This window comes from Macaca nemestrina, chromosome 15 (assembly GCF_043159975.1).
Source record: "Macaca nemestrina isolate mMacNem1 chromosome 15, mMacNem.hap1, whole genome shotgun sequence".
Classification (NCBI taxonomy): Eukaryota; Metazoa; Chordata; class Mammalia; order Primates; family Cercopithecidae; genus Macaca; species Macaca nemestrina.
The window spans coordinates 31950375-31965853 of record NC_092139.1 but is presented as its reverse complement, the minus strand read 5'-3'; the positions used below and the strand labels follow the sequence as shown (position 1 = coordinate 31965853).

At 46.7% G+C, this 15479-nt stretch overlaps 1 protein-coding gene across 3 annotated transcripts in view; it reads left to right on the top strand.

Moving 5' to 3' along the window:
• Nucleotides 1-15479, top strand: part of LOC105496196 (EF-hand calcium binding domain 8) — a 107118-nt gene that overhangs the window by 59256 nt on the left and 32383 nt on the right. For all 3 annotated transcript variants that reach the window (XM_011766379.3, XM_011766378.3, XM_024797422.2), the window contains 3 exons: nucleotides 3118-3322; nucleotides 4180-4392; nucleotides 5903-6040. In XM_011766379.3, the coding sequence (XP_011764681.2) occupies nucleotides 3118-3322; nucleotides 4180-4392; nucleotides 5903-6040 (556 nt within the window). The remainder of the gene's footprint in view (nucleotides 1-3117; nucleotides 3323-4179; nucleotides 4393-5902; nucleotides 6041-15479) is intronic.

The following is a 15479-nucleotide window of genomic DNA, read 5'->3' as shown; positions in this document are numbered from 1 at the left end:
CATGCTGTACCATGGTCCACAGGAGCCACACCTAGAGTGGTCAAGGAGCATGAAGAATGGAGCCTGTGAAGTTAGGCGATGATGGTAAAGTGTACTGTGGTCCCATGGGCACTGGTGGCCATTCCCTTGAAACCATTCTGCCCCCAGGGCCCTTGTACTCTCTGGTGATGGGAGGGACAGTCCTAACGATTTCTGAATTGCCTTCAGGGTCATTCTTTCATTGTCTTGGAGAACAGCACTGGCTTCTGTTGGGTTGGCTGATCCATACTAATCTCATCAAACAGTGCTTGGCTATGTCTTTAATGATTGTATTAGTTTGTTTTCACACTGCTATAAAGAATGCCTGAGACTGGGTAATTTATGAAGAAAAAAGGTTTAATCGACTCACAGTTCTGCATGGCTAGGAGGGGGCCTCAGGAGACTTACAATCATAGTGAAGGGGAAGCAAGACACATCTTACATGGTGGCAGGAGAGACTGCAAGGGAAACTGCCACTTTTAAACCATCAGATCTTGTGAGAACTCACTCACTATCATGAGAACAGCATGAGGGAAACTGCCCCCATGATCCATTCACCTCCTACCAGGTCCCTCCCTCGACATACAGGGATTACAATTCAAGATGAGGTTTGGGTGGGGACACAGAGCCAAACCATATCAATGTTCTATCCTGAACAGGCTTTCTCATTCCTTTCTATATGGATAGGATGAATCTTTTAAGTTCTGCTTCCTTTTTTTTTTTTTTTTTTTTTTTTAAAGACACGGGGTCTCACCCTGTCACCCAGGCTGGAGTGTAGTCATGCAGTTATAGCTCACAGCAGCCTCAGCTCCTCCCACCCCAGCCTCCAGGGTAGCTAGGACTACAGGCACATACCACCATGCCTGGCTAATTAAAAAAAAAATTTTTATAGATATGGGGTCTTGCTATGTTACCCAAGCTGGTCTTAAACTCCTGGCTTCAAGCAATCCTCCTGTCTTGGCCTCCCAAAGTACTGGGTTACAGGCATGTGCTCCTGGATTCTGCTTCCTTTTTGATTAACAGTTTGGTTTTTAAACCATTTCTGTCTTGTTGCATTTTATTATAAGTTGTCAGGAGGAACCAGGCAACTCCTTCATTATGTTACATAGAAATTTCCTCAGTGAAATATCCAATTTCTTATCTTGCAAGTTCTACCTGCCTCAAAACACTAGAACACAAATATGATTCAGCCAAGTTCTTTGCCATTTTGTAACAAGTAGGACCTTTCCTCTAGTTTCCAATAACATGTTTCTCATTTCTGTCAAGACTTCACCAGAATGGTCTTTAACATCCATATTTCTACCAAAATTCTGTTCAGGATTACTTAGGTATTCTCTTAAGAATACTGAGGCTTTCTCTGCATCTGTCCTCTTTTCTTTCTAGGCCCTCACTGAAATCACCCTTAATGGTCTATGCATAGCAATGCAGGCTTTTTCTAGCATGGACCTTCCATCCTCTACCTATTACCTACTTTTTTTTTTTTTTTTTTTTTTTAAGACAGAGTCTTGCTTTATGGCCCAGGCTGGAGTGCAGTAGTGCAGTCTTGGCTCATTACAACCTCCACCTCCCAGGTTCAAGTGATTCTCGTGCTTCAGCCTCCCAGGTAGCTGGGATTATAAGTGTGTGCCACCACAGCTGGCTAATTTTTTGTATTTTTAGTAGAGACAGGGTTTCGTCATGTTGGCCAAGCTGGTCTTGAACTCCTGGCCTCAAGTGATCCACCTGTCTCAGTTCCCAAAGTGCTGGTATTACAGGCGTGAGCCACCCTGCCTAGCTGACATTACCTGGTTCTAAAACCACTTCTGACATTTTTAGGTATTTGTTACCATAGCACCCCACCCCTGGTACCAATTTCTGTCTTCATTCACTCAGGCTGTTTTAACAGAATACCATAGAGTAGGTGGCGTATAACAACAGAAAATTATTTCTTACAGTTCTGAAGGAAATTCTTAGATCAAAGCACTGGCAAATTCAGTGACTGCTGAGGGCCACTTCCTGGTTCATAGAAGGCCATTTTCTTACATGGTAAAGAGGACAAGGGATCTCTTTGAGCCTCTTATTTTTGCTTTATTTTTTTGAGAGACAGGATCTTGCTCTATTGCCCAGGCTGGAGTGCAGTGGCATAATTACAGCTCACTGCAGCCTTGAACTCCTGGGCTCAAGTGATCCTTCTGCCTCAGCCTCCTGAATAGCTAGGACTACAAGTGTGTGTCACTATGCCTGGCTAATTAAAATTTTTTTTTGTAGAGATGTGGTCTTGCTCTGTTGCCCAGGCTGGTCTTGAACTCCTGGCCTCAAACAATTCTCCTTCCTTGGCCCCTCAAAGTGCTGGGATTATAGGCATGAGCCGCCATGCCTAGCTTAGGACCTCTTTTATAAAGGCACTGATTCCATTTGTGAGGGTTTTGCCCATCTATCCTAATAACCTTCCAAAGGCCACACCTGTGAATATTCTCACATTGAGGATTAGGTTTTAACATAAATTTTTGGAGAATATGAATGTTCAGTCTATATCAAGAAGGCAGGTACTAATCAAATATTAATACTTTCATTTATAATTATAAAGTATATTAAGTGCCATGGAAAAGTAGGAGTTTCTATGAGGGTTGAATGAGTGGAAACCTGATTTCTTCTTGGGGGCGGTGGTCAGGAAAGTCTCGGTGAAGGTGTGGTGGCTGGAGTGCAATCTGAAGCGTGAGAAGGAAGGGTCTCTGTGAAGTCTTTAGGATAGGATGAGTATTCCAGGCAGAAGGAACACTATGTTCAAGATCCCTTTCTTTTTAGAGACCTCTGTAAGGCCACTGTTCCCCCCCCTTTAAACCTTAATCCTTACCTAGTTGTCTGACTGGGGGTGTGTTACGCATTCATTATCCGTAGGATTAGTTTATGTAAAGCCCCTACGACAGGGCCTTTGCAGAAGGCACGTAGTAAGCGCTTAGTAAATGAGGTCAATGGGGCATGGCCTCAGCCTAGCCCTGACACCTAGGAGTATCCTCCTCTGAGTCGGCTCCCAGAATCCTCAAGGCTCCAGTGCTTCCCCAGTGGATGGAGCATTAAAGGCTGAGCTCTCAGCCCTCCTGCCTCTGGCCATGTGCACAGGTTCCACAAGACCAAGCCGGTGCTCTTATGCTACCACTGGCAGACCTACCACACGGAGGACATCCTGAGCATGGCCAAGTACCAGAACCAGTTCCTCGGGACCTCCTCCTACAGTGGGGACATCCTCTTCTGGAACACCGGCACACTCAAGCCCATCTTCAACTTCAATGCCTCTAGGAGTCCCTTGCCCTTGCAGCCCAAGAGGGTATGTTAACAGAAGCACACTCTCCTCCCACCCTTCTCTCAGCTGTGAACCAGAATCCTGTGGGGCAGGGAAGGTGGGGAGCACCCTGGGAAGCAGGAGGAATAACGGCAACTTGTTCTGGAGGGGGTGGGGAGCTTGGTTACGTAGGTGGTTAGTTTCTGTAATTATCCTCATTGGACAGATGAGAAAGTGGAGGCACAGGGAGGTTAAGCACCTTGCCTAAGGTCACACAGCCAAGGAGTAGATCCAAACCCAGGCAGTCTGACTTCAGAGGCTGGCAGTGCTGGTCCTGCCATCTTTAGTAGATTACTCACTCCTTTCCCATTGCTACTACACATTACCACTCTGGGCTCCCCAGTAGGGACTTAGGAAACCTATACAGTCTCCAAATTCCCATATCTCAGCAGATCAAAGCAGGAAGGGACCTTAGGGGCCGCCTCATCCAGTGGTTTTCCAAATGTGTTGGAGAGAGATGCTTCGGAGCTACTGCAGGGGGGCTCTGGTTGTTGGGGTTTCCCCCAGAATAGGTCAGCTTTTTGTCTATTTTATGCTTCGGAGGAGCTTCCCTTGAGATTAAAGAAAGCCTCAAAAATATTTGGAAACTACTGTCCATTTTACAGATGAGGAGACTGAGTTCCTCATGGGAGCAGTGTCTTGCCTGTGGGTACTCAGGGCATTGCAGCTGGCCAGGAATGGGGTTAGAAGCTCTGGTCTGATGCTTTTAAGGGGGCTAGGTTTCTGGGAAGCAAGCCCTGGGGGACTGGAGGGCCCTGTGGTGTTGGCATTGATCTGGGGCAGCCCAGAATTTACCTCTAGGACATTGCAATGCCTTAGGGGCTGCTTTCTCCTTGGTACAGGTGAAAGATGTGAACAACTGCCTGCCTGAGAGCCACGGGCCCATCAGACCCTGTGTGGAGCGGGAGAAGTGGGCATACAAGACCCCCAGGAAGCTCTCCAGTCTCAGCCCCAAGTCTGCGGCCAATACCAACCTGAGGCGGAGCCTGGTGTCGGCTCCCCCAGTGATGAGGCGCTGGAGAGACAAGGAGCCAGTCAGGCCTGAGTCCCAGAAGGTGGGAGCAAGAGCCCAACCAGAAGGCTACCCTCACTTTCCAGCTGCTGGCATTCACACACCTGCTGTGTGTGTATTTTCTTATTGGGATGTACTTTTTCCAGAGTGCCTTTAGGTCCCTAAACTCACTTGTTTCGAACATTGTGGGCCTGGGCAGGGCACCCTCTGGTTTTAGTCCCACTGTGTCTAACCCGGAGCTGGGGCTAGGTCCCTTTCCAGGGCATGGCTAATACCAGGCCTAAAAGTCTGAAAGCTGAAAGGCAGAACCCAAAGAGAACGCAACCCTGGAAACCTAAAATTGGAAGTTAGATCCTGGACTGCATTCTCAGTCCTCAAGCGCAAGTCACCTGACCTTGGCCCAGGTGCAGAGGGAGCCATGGGGGCCTCACCTGCTCGGAGACCAGGCTGCAAGAGTCTGAGACCCAGATACAGACAAACCACTTTCCTCCTCCTCTGAGCCTCATCTCTGCCCCAGGACCAGCCCTTCCAAGAATGACTGACAGTTCTATTTTGCGGCGAATAGGGAGAAAGAGAAGGAGGAGTTACTCTTTCCCTACTTGTAGGGGATGGCTCGCCTTTGAACTTTCAGCAGTGAGTACAGCATTCCAACAATCAGTGCAATAATCTCTTGTATGGGGCAGGAGGAACCAGTGAGATTGTTCTTGCAGTCAAAGTCTGATTTCCATTCCTAGGAGCTGAGGCTTGAGTGAGAAACACCACCTTCCCCAAACACACAATAATTGCTAGGCATAAGGCAGTCTAGACCTAGATCCAACATGGTCTGCTGGGATATAATTTTGCCGTAAGATGTGTACACTTGACCATAAGATACTCATACCATCTTTGAGTTATCAGAGGTTAGACCACTGCTTTCAAATCTTCTAGGGAAATGGGTGTATAGGTATATTTGCCCCTCTATCCTTATTTTTATTTTTATTTTTTATTTTTGAGATGGAGTCTCACCCTGTCGCCCAGGCTGGAGTACAGTGGTGTGATCTTTGCTCAGCGCAACCTCTGTCTCCCAGGTTCAAGCGATTATCCTGCCTCAGTCTCCCTAGTAGCTGGGATTACAGGTGTGCACAACCATGCCTGGCTAAATTTTTTGTATTTTGATTGGAGACAGGGTTCGCCATGTTGGCCAGGCTGGTCTCAAACTCCTGGCCTGAAATTATCTGCCCGCCTCGGCCTCCCAAAGTGGTGGGATTACAGGTGTGAACCACCATGCCCGACCTTTATCCTCATTTTTAACCAGGATGGTCTCTTCCAGGACAAAGGAAGGGTCTTCCCCAAAGGCAAACTCAAGTCTCTGCCCCAATTTTGCTCTAGCAGAACTGCTGGGAACTTAAAGTGGAGGTTTCCCGGGATCCACTGAGTGCTGCTTTTTCCAGGGCAGTGTGCCTACTGCGGGGCCTCGGGAGGGCCGCTCTTTTGTCATCTTCCTCTGGTCTCTGGTCCCCCATGGGGAAGGGAAACGCCCTCATGGTGACTTGGGTGCCCATCTTTCTTTCCAGAAACCTTCCAGTGCTGCTGGCACATCCATGCAGCCAGGCAAGATCCACAGCAAACAGTCCATTTACAAAGAGGATGAAACAAGAAAAGCAGAATTGCAGAAGAATATGTTGTTTCAATCCAGTGCCTCGGTGGAGAAGGTTGGCCGTGATCAGCCAGGGAGTGGGATATGAGCCGGGGAGTGGGCCATTAAGATGGGGCTCGGGGGCCTGGGCTCTGGGCCTGGCCTGATTCTCCCCAGTGCCCAGAAGGCGTCTTGGAGAGGATGGAGCCGCTTGGGATACTGGAGCCAGGGCTGCAGTGTCTGGGGAGAGCTCCTGTATTAATTTGTTTTCATGCAGCTGATAAAGACATACCCAAGACTGGGAAGAAAAAGAGGTTTAACTGGACTTACAGTTCCACATGGCTAGGGAGACCTCACAATGATGGCGGGAGGCGAAAGGTGCTTCTTAGATGGCAGAAGCAAGAGAAAACGAGAAGACGCAAAAGCAGAAACCCCTGATAAACCCATCAGATCTCGTGAGACTTACTCACTCTCATGAGAATGGCATGGGAAAGACCAGCCCCCATGATTCAGTTCCCTCCCTCTTGTTCCCTCCCACAACACGGGGGAATTCTGGGAGACACAGTTCAAGTTGAGATTTGAGTGCAGACACAGCCAAACCATATCAGTTCCCCAGGAGGTGGAGTTGGGGTACCTAGGGAGGTGAGCAGTGTTCCCTCTGGACTGGGGGTAGCAGTGTCCTCTCTGGGCAGGGAAGAGAGGTAGGAGAAGTGACATCTCCAGACTCTAGTTAGAATGCCCTCCTGTTAACTGGGAGAGTGTTTTATACCTAACAAGAGTTGGGTATGGATTCATCTTTGTTCTTCCTCTTGTACCTTCCCCTTTCTGACCCTGGACACCCCTCACTGTGATACTGACTCCCCGTCCTGAAGACACAAATCATAGTTGAGCTAGGGTGTGGGAGGCCTGCCCCATCATCTAGCTCCAGGGACCAGGACTTGAGAACAAGGGGGCAGTGCCCTGAGAGCTGGGTTTTGCAGTGTTGGCAGGGAGAGCAGGAGTGGCTACACACTCTCCTCCAGGTTCTGATTATTTCTCTCTCCTCCTTTTTTTTTTTGTTTTCTTGAGACAGGGTCTCACTGTCACCCAGGCTGGAGTGCCATGGTGTGATCACAGCTCATTACAGCCTCAACCTCCTGGGCTGAAGTGATCCTCCCACCTCAGCCTTGTGAGTAGCTGGGACTATAGGCATGCACCATTATGCCAAGCTATTTTTTTTTTGTATTTTTTTGTAGAGATGGGGTCTCACTATGCTACCCATGCTGGTCTTGAACTCCTGGGCTCAAGTGATCCTCCTGGCTCAGCCTCCCAAAGTGTTGGGATTACAGATGTGAACCATTATACCCCGCCTCTTCCTTCTCTTTAAAAAAAAATACTTTAAATAACTTTTAAAAGTAATAATACTAGTTTATAATAAAAAAAGAAGTGTGTGTAAATGAAAAAATAAAAATAAAAGTCTCCTGTGTCTCACTCACCCTATCCCATCTCACTCTCAACAGCAGCAGTCGCTGCTAGCAGATTGGCTTTAGCTTTGTTCTTTTTTTTTTTTTTTTTTTTTTTGACTAGTAATATAAAATGATAGCTACGTCCTGCCATTTGTTTTTTTCTATAAGTCTATAGCATGGATATACTTTCATGAGAGGGATTTAGATTCATCTTATTCTTTTGTTACCTTACTCTTTTTTTAAGATGGAGTTTTGCTCTGTCACCCAGGCTGGAGTGCAATATCAGCTCACTGCATCTCCGTGTCCTGAGTTCAAGTGATTCTCCTGCCTCAGCCTCCGGAGTAGCTGGGACCACAGGCACATGCCACCATGCCAGCTACTTTTTGTATTTTTAGTAGAGACGGGGTTTCACCATGTTGGCCAGGCTGGTCTCAAACTCCTGACCTCAGGTGATCCACCCGCCTCCGTTTCCCAAAGTGCTGGGATTACAGGCTTGAGCCACTGCACCCGGCCATCTTATTCTTTTTAACAACTGCCCGCTGCTGCATAACTTGGATGTATCAGGAACTATGAAGCTGGTCCTCTATGAATAGGTCTGTGGGTTAGTTCCAGTTTTTAGCTTTTAGGAGCAGGACTGCACTGAACATTCTTGCATGTACATTTCTGGGCACTAGTGTGAGTATATCGAGAGGATGGATTCTTGGAAGCAGAATTGCCAACAGTCCCATCCCTTTAAATCTGCGAAGTCAAGATAGATGGCTCAAAGCTTGATCTTTCAGGCTGGTGACCTAGTGCTGTCTGGACACTAGCATTCGCTACATGCCAGGCACTGGGGAAGGAGCAGTGAATGAAAGACATCAAGCCCCTGACCTCTGGAGCTGTCATTATAGTTGGGGCGAGATAGACAATTAACCAGCAAATAGAATAAAGGGCATGTCACAGAGTGAGTGAGGACAATGGAGGGCAAGAAAGCCGGGAAGAGGGCAGGGAGAACGGACATGGGAGGAGATGGCATTGCTGTTTTATGAATAGGCTAGTCAGGGAGGGCTTCACAGAGGAGGTGGCATCTGCAAAGAGCCTGAAGGAAGTGAGGAAACATGGCCTGCAGTTATCTGGAAGGAGGGTGATGCAGGCAGAGAAGGTAGCAGGTGCAAAGGCCCTTATGGGAGAGCTGGCATGGAATGTTCGAGAATGAGCACTTCTCTCTCTCTCTGTGTCTGTCTGTCTCTCATACTTTCTTCCTCTAATTAGAAAGTGATACATGTCCTTAATTAAAACTAAAAAAATTCAGGCAGAGAGCAGTGGCTCACACCTGTAATCCCAGCCCTTTGGGAGGCCAAGGTGGGAGGATTGCTTGAGCCCAGGAGTTCTAGACCAGCCTGGGCAACATGAGAACTCATCTCTACAAAAAATTTAAAAAATGAGCCAGGTTTGATAGTGTGCACAGTGCTCCCAGCTCCTTGGGAGGCTGAGTTGGGAGAATCACTTGAGCCTGCGAGGTCAAGACTGCAGTGAGCCGTAATTGTGCCACTGCACTCCAGCCTGGGCAACACAGCTAGACCTTGTCTCTTAAACAAACAAACCTGACCGGGTGCGATGGCTCACGCCTGCAATTCTAGCCCTTTGGAAGGCAGAGGTGGGCGGATTGCCTGAGCTCAGGAGTTCAAAACCAGCCTGGGCAACACAGTGAAGCCCCATCTCTACTAAAATACAAAAAATTAGCCAGGGGTGGCGGCATGCTCCTGTAGCCCCAGCTAGTCAGGAGGCAGAGGCAGGAGAATTGATTGAACCCAGGAGGCGGAGGTTGCAGTGAGCTGATATTGTGCCACTGCACTCCAGCCTGGGTGACACAGTGAGACTTGACTCCAAAACACCACCACCACCACCACAACCACCACCACCACCACCACCACCTACGAAAAAAATTCAAACTTTATACGAGTGTATAAAGTAAAAGAATGGCTGCTCCCTTCTTAGCCTTCAGAGGTAATTGCGTTAAGACGTGTTGTAGCCTTCTAGAATTTTTCTGTGCATATACAAGTACATACATGTATGAATGTATATATGTAAATATAGATATTCTTCACCAAATAATATCATATTGCATATATTATTCCAGGACTTGCTGTTTTTCACCTGACTCCTCATGGGCATCTCTTCATGATGGGGTTTACAGAGCCATGGCATTCCTTTTACTAGTCACATCATGTTCTGGGTACACTGCACAGAGTCTGTCTAGCCATCCGCTGCCACTGGTGGATGGCTAGGTGACCGGGTTTTGCCTCTATAGAAATCATTGCAATGAACATCCTTGTACATAAATTTTGGACCTCTTGTCTATTTCCAGATATAAAGCCCTAGGATTAGAAACACAGTCCTGGAAAGCTTTTGCTGTGTTGCATTATGTTTCAGTGATAACTAGTATTTATTGAGCGCTCAATATCTGTCAGACAATGAACTTAACGGTTTACATGTGTTATTTTTGTTTTTCGAGACAGAGTCTCAGCTCTCTTGCCAAGGCTGGAGTGCGGTGGCACAATCACGGCTCACTGTGGCCTCCACTTCCCAGGCTCAAGCAATTCTCCCATCTGAACCTTTTGAGTATTAATAGCTGGGACCACAGGTGTGTGCTACTGTGCCTGACTGGTTAAAAAAAAAATTATTCACAGAGATGGAGTCTCCTTATGTTGCCCAGGCTGGTCTTGACCTTCTGGGCTCAAGCAGTCCTCCTGCCTTGGCCTCCCAAAGTGCTGGGATTACAGTCGTAAGCCACCATGCCCAGCTATATGTGTTGTTTTTATTTTGTCCATCAAACAGCCTTGGGAAGTATGTACTATTATTATTTATTTATTTATGAGGGATTTTTGTTTGTTTAATACATCTGAAAAGAATGAATGTGAAAGGAATGTTTAATACATCTGAAAAGAATGTACTATTATTATTATTCCCATTTTATGGCTGAAGAAATAGGCCCAGTGAGGTGAAGTGACTTGCCCAAGATTCTTGTGGCCAGAAAATGACAGAGCCAGGGCCTGATTCTAGGTCTATTTGTTTTTGAAGTTCAAGTTCTTTTAACTCTTTGTGCTGCCACTGTTGGGAATTCCTTGGGTTTTTTTATGTGGCTTGGTGATCTGCATGTAATAAGGATTTGTATCATGAATCTTGATTGAATTTTTGGCCAGATAATTACATGCAAAGGATCGAACGTCTGTTGGTGAAATTTGAGGCACTGTGGCTGGCAGGGCTGTGTGTGTGTGTGTGTGTGTGGTGTGTGTGCCCCCTCTGGACGCTGACCCTCACCCCTGGCTTCAAGGTGTACAGTCTTCCACCCGCACCACTCCTTGAGCAGCAGGGTCCCTTCTGTCTGGGGCACTTGTGGGCAGAGTGAAGCATTTTAGCGTGGTGCCCTGGAGAGGGTCCAGAGTGCTTGGGTCACCTCTGATCTCAGCCTTTCCTTAGTGGAAGAGAGGCTTGGGTGGGCTGGGGTAAGGACACCTGACGGGGAGTGGGCGGGGATCTTACCTGTTGGGTCTTCCTTCCCATTTTTTCTGTCTGGCCATCCTGGAAGACTGTGAGGCATGGCAGAAAGAGCACTAGGAAGGAGTCCAGGATGCAGATCCAGGCCCAGCTGTGTCCCTGACAGTTTTTATTTTTAATTTTACTTATTTATTTATTTTTGAGATGGAGTCTCACTCTGTTGCCCAGGCTGGAGTGCAGTGGTGTGATCTCAGCTCACTGCCACCTCCATCTCCTGGGTTCAAGTGATTCTTGTGCCTCAACCTCCTGAGTAGCTGGCATTACAGGCGTGTGCCACCACACCTGGCTAATTTTGTGGGGTTTTTTTGTTTGTTTGTTTTGTTTTATTTTTTATTTTTTATTTTTATTTTTTTTGAGACGGAGTCTCGCTGTGTCTCCCAGGCTGGAGTGCAGTGGCGTGATCTCGGCTCACTGCAAGCTCTGCCTCCCGGGTTCACGCCATTCTCCCGCCTCAGCCTCCCAAGTAGCTGAGACTACAGGCGCCCGCCACCACGCCCGGCTAGTTTTTTGTATTTTTAGTAGAGACGGGGTTTCACCATGTTAGCCAGGATAGTCTCGATCTCCTGACCTCGTGATCCACCCGTCTCGGCCTCCCAAAGTGCTAGGATTACAGGCTTGAGCCACCGCGCCCGGCCGTTTTTTTTTTTTTTTTTTTTTTTGAGACGGAGTCTCGCTCTGCCGCCCAGGCTGGAGTGCAGTGGCCGGATCTCAGCTCACTGCAAGCTCCGCCTCCCGGGTTCACGCCATTCTCCTGCCTCAGCCTCCCGAGTAGCTGGGATTACAGGCGCCCGCCACCTCACCCGGCTAGTTTTTTGTATTTTTTAGTAGAGACGGGGTTTCACCGTGTCAGCCAGGATGGTCTCAATCTCCTGACCTCGTGATCCGCCCGTCTCGGCCTCCCAAAGTGCTGGGATTACAGGCTTGAGCCACCGCGCCCAGCCTCTAATTTTGTGTTTTTAATGGAGACAGGGTTTCACCATGTTGTCCAGGCTGGTCTTGAACTCCTGACCTTAAGTGATCCTCCTGCCTCAGCCTTCCAAAGTGCTGGGATTACAGGCGTGAGCCACCGCACCTAGCTAATTTTGTGTTTGTAGTGGAGACGGGGTTTTGCCATGTTGTCCAGGCTGGTCTCGAACTCCTGGCCTCAAGTGATCCTCCTGCCTCGGCCTCCCAAAGTGTTGGGATTACAGGCGTGAGTGATGGCGACCAGCCCCTGACAGTCTTTAGATGAAGCACTTGCCCCTGGCCATCTCCCTAGTAGGGAAGGACCAGATGGCAGGCAGCAGAAGATTGCTCCAAGTTATATGAAGTTTAGCCCGTGAGTAGCTGCCATGGCTTCTTCTGAAGGGAACCTCAGGGAGGCTGTTAACCCCCTGTGGTCGAGAAACTATCTGGGATTCCTGGGCTGAGTGAGACTGAAATGCTCACCTTTAGTCCAGCAGCTCTTTCCAAAATGAGCAGCGCAATGTATTGGAGGGAGCTGGATGCAGAATGCAAAAGGAATAGTGTTGGTTACCTGTCCCTTGCAGCCACACGGCTCTGTCCTGCCTAGGGCCACCATTCTGACTGCACTTTTCCTCACTGTGAGCGCTGGATGCTGGCCATGCAGTTGACCCTGTGCTCTCGGCAGGCCGCCCCTCTCTATTCCTGCCGAAGTCTTGGGCACTCATTCACCTTCACCCTACCTGCTCTCACCGTCCCAGGGCTGGCAAAGGAATGGCTAGGAAGGATGCCTCAGCTCTTCCCCAGTTCAGACATGGGAAGCCTTTGTGGTGCTTCACTTTGGTGAATTCTGTGCAGTTATGAGGAACCACATTTTAGAAAAATACTTAATCATTGGAATGTGCTTATGACAAAATGTAAAACATATCCTTTAAAATGACAGTTAATGACTACTGTGAAAGTTGTGTGCACCTTAAATTTTTTTTTTTATGGTTTTGATTTTTCAAACAAAACAGAACATTTGAAACTATTGTTTAGCTGTTTGCTTTTTTTTTTTCAGACCTCACAATTCATGGTGGACAACGTTTCCTCTCAGCATGTAATAATCTATCCACTTCATTCTGTTTAATAGTTTTATATGGGGGCCTATCTAGGTTTTTTGGAGCCTGAAACTTTTGCAAGAAAAATGCACAAAATTATAAAAAATTAGGTACAAAAGTGAATATTTATTTAGAATGAGAAAAAAGTGAAAACAAATTTCAAAACTTACAAATCTGACAATTACAAAAGTCACTAGAACTTTCTATTCTTCCTAGAACCTTGAACTTAAACTTGAACTTAGCCTTGAGCTTCATGAACTTCACCAGTAAATCTGCCACTGGCTGCAGTGTATTTCTTTGGATTCACCAAGATATATTTTTTTATTTATGTAATTTAAATTTTTTTGGAGACAGTCTCGCTCCATCGCCCAGGCTGGAGGGCAGTGACGCGATCTTGGTTCACTGCAACCTCCACCTCCCAAGTTCCAGCGATTCTCCTTCCTCGGCCTCCCGAGTAGCTGGGATTACAGGCACCCGCCACCATGCCCAGCTGATGTTTGTATTTTTAGCAGAGACAGGGTTTCACCATGTTGGCCAGGCTAGTCTCGAACTCCTGACTTCAGGTGATCCACCCACCTTGGCCTCCGAAAGTGATGGGATTAGAGGCGAGAGCCACCATGCCTGGCCAAAATACATTAAAATCTTAATGGTGATTATTTCTGGGTACTGGGATTTTGTGGGTGATTTTAATTTCCTTTCATATGTCTTTGCTGCCCACATTTTGTACAGTGAGCACTTGCGTAAAATGGGGGAAATACTTGCCCTTTGTTTTTGGTTCAGGGATTCCTATTTTTCTTTTTTTCGAAAAATTTTTCTTGTAGTAAAATGCACATAACATAAAATTTACCATCGAAGCCATTTTTAAGTGTATGGTTCAGTGGTAGTAAATATATTCATAATGTGCAACCATCACCACCATCCATTCTCAGAACTCATTTCATCTTGTAAAATTGAAACTATACCCATTAAACAGTAACTTCCACTCCCCTCTCCCTCCAACCCCTGGAAACCCCCTTTCTACTTTCTGTCTTTATGATTTTGACTACCTCATGTAAGTGGAATCATATGTTTGTCTGGCTTATGTCACTTAGCATAATGTCCTTTTTGGTTAATTTCCAAGTATTTTACTCTTTTTTGACACTATTGTAAATGGAATTGTTTTTGTAATTTCCTTTTCAGATTGTTCATTGTTAGTATACGGAAATGCAACAGATTTTTTTTTTTTTTTTTTTTTAGATAGTCTTGCTCTGTCGCCCAGGCTGGAGTACAATGGCACGATCTCGGCTCACTGCAACCTCCGCCTCCCAGGTTCAAACGATTCTCCTGCCTCAGCCTCCCAAGTAGCTGGGATTACAGGCGCCTGCCACCACACCTGGCTAATATTTGTATTTTTTGGTAGAGATGGGCTTTCACCATGTTGGCCAGGCTGGTCTCGAACTCCTGACTTCAAGTGATCCACCCACCTCAGCCTCCCAAAGTGCTGAGATTACAGGCGTGAGCCACCATGCCCGGCCAATGCAACTGATTTTTATGTGTTGACTTTGTATCCTGCCATTTTGCTGAATTCATTTATTAGCCCCCTTTTTTTTGGTGTGGGAGCTTTAGCGTTTTCTACATATAATATCATCTGCAAACTTATAATTTTACTTCTTTCTTTCCAGTTTGGGTGCCTTTTATTTCTTTTTTTACCTAATTGCTCTGGCAGAGCTTCCAGTACTCTGCTGAATAAAAGCGGCAAAAGTGGACATTCTTGCCGTGTTCCTAATTCCAGAGGAAGAGCTTTCAGTCTTTCACTACTGAGTATGATGTTCATTGTGGGTTTTTCATATATGGCTTTTATTATGTTGAGGTAATTTCCTTCTATTCATATATTTTTTTAATTTTGTCAAATCGTTTTCTGCATTAATTAAGATCGTGTGGGTTTTTTCTTTTTTCTGTGAAGTGGTATATTATATTTATTGAGTTTTGTATGTTGAATCATCCTTGCATTCCAGGAATAAATATCACTTGATTATGGTATATAATCCTTTTAATATGCTACTGAATTCAGTTTGCTAATTTTTTTTTGAGAATTTTTAAATATCAGTGTTCATAAGGGATATTTCTCTGTAGTTTTTTTTTTTTCTTTTTTTTTTTTTTTTTTTTTTTTGAGACGGAGTCTCGCTCTGTCGCCCAGGCTGGAGTGCAGTGGCGCGATCTCGGCTCACTGCAAGCTCCGCCTCCTGGGTTTACGCCATTCTCCTGCCTCAGCCTCCTGAGTAGCTGGGACTACCGGCGCCCGCCACCGCGCCCGGCTAATTTTTTGTATTTTTAGTAGAGACAGGGTTTCACCGTGGTCTCGATCTCCTGACCTTGTGATCCGCCCGTCTCGGCCTCCCAAAGTGCTGGGATTACAGGCGTGAGCCACCGCGCCCGGCCTTTTTTTTTTTTCTTATAGTGTCTTTGTCTGACTTTGATATCAGGGTAATGCTGGCCTCATAGAATGAGTTAG